Source organism: Gavialis gangeticus, unplaced genomic scaffold (assembly GCF_001723915.1).
Source record: "Gavialis gangeticus isolate Ggan-Ray unplaced genomic scaffold, GavGan_comp1, whole genome shotgun sequence".
In the NCBI taxonomy this organism is placed as follows: Eukaryota; Metazoa; Chordata; order Crocodylia; family Gavialidae; genus Gavialis; species Gavialis gangeticus.
In genome coordinates, this window is record NW_017729022.1 from 118484144 (window position 1) to 118485382 (window position 1239).

At 49.6% G+C, this 1239-nt stretch overlaps 1 protein-coding gene across 5 annotated transcripts in view; it reads left to right on the forward strand.

The window, feature by feature from the left end:
- The window catches only part of A2ML1 (alpha-2-macroglobulin like 1), a 90699-nt gene that overhangs the window by 62439 nt on the left and 27021 nt on the right, over positions 1–1239 (forward strand). For all 5 annotated transcript variants that reach the window (XM_019516051.1, XM_019516052.1, XM_019516053.1 and 2 more), the window contains one exon: positions 483–604. In XM_019516051.1, coding sequence (XP_019371596.1) covers positions 483–604 — 122 coding nt within the window. The remainder of the gene's footprint in view (positions 1–482; positions 605–1239) is intronic.

Sequence of the window (1239 nt, forward strand, 5' to 3'; positions counted from 1 at the left end):
ATGGGGCCTGGGGATAGGGGGAAGCAGGTCTGGAGTGAGGCGCACCAGCAGGGCTGGGGGGTGGTGGGTTGGGAATGAGGGGTACCAGCAGGGCCAGGGGGCTGTTTTCTACTTTAACTATTTACTGGGTGGGGACTGGCCATCAATATTTACAAAGGGTCGTGGTACAAAAAAGGCTGAGAACCACTGATCTAGTCCAACCCTCTTCCCCAGCACTATCACTTTTCCTTGCATTGACACATTCTGCCAGGAAGGGGCCAGCTGCTAGCACAGGGTCGAGCAATTATTTCAGGCGGAGGGCCACTTACTGAGTTTTGGCAAGCCATCAAGGGCTGCATGACAGGCAGCCAGGGGCAGATAAATATTAATTTTCTAAATTTTTTAGGGGTCCCACGGGCCGGATAGAATGGCTTGGTGGGCCACATTGTGCTAGCAGAAGCTCTGAAGAGCTTGTTCTTTTTTTTTTTCCCTTTCAATACCAGGTGAGGTAAATTTCACCATCACTGCAGAGGTGCTGGATAGCAAAGAGCTGTGTGGCAGCGAGAAGGTGGTGGTGCCAAACAAGGGCTGGAAGGATACTTTGATCAAACGTCTCCTTGTCCAGGTAAGCCTGCCATTTCAGGGAACTGTGGAGAGACAGCACAAGCAGATATCCCACTTTTAGCTTCAATGCTGCCATCAGCTGTCCCAGTTAACTGCTGTTCCAAACATCATGGATGCCTAGAGCTTGGAGGAGTCACCTCTGCACACCTCTGTTCCATCCTCCTGGGGCCTGTGCAGGATGGTCCCCTACAGCCCATTCTCCCAGACTTTGCCTAGCTTTAGTTTCCATTGTCTCAAGTGGTGGGAATTCTACCATGTTTACTTGGGGAGAGTCTTCCATAGCATAACAGAGTCCTCACTACTAGGTAATATGCCCTCATTACCTAAGCAGAAGCCTGGTGCTCGGCATGTTGTGTTAGAAAGTCAGTGAGTTATGTAGGTTCAAACTGCTTCTAGGCAATGGGTGCCTAGAACCCAAGTCATCTTTGTTCTTGGAGGGTGTCCTAATCACTAGGCTATTATGCTAAAACATGGGTATGTCTTCCCCCTCCTTTAACATCTCACACCCACTAGTCATGGGTTTTTTGCCAGGGATGGTGTATAAAATGACTTGGCATTCTTCCTAAGGTGTGCAGACCTAAATGCGGGATTTTCAACCCTGGCCTCACAGGAGGTGAATAATGTTGCCTCCCTGCT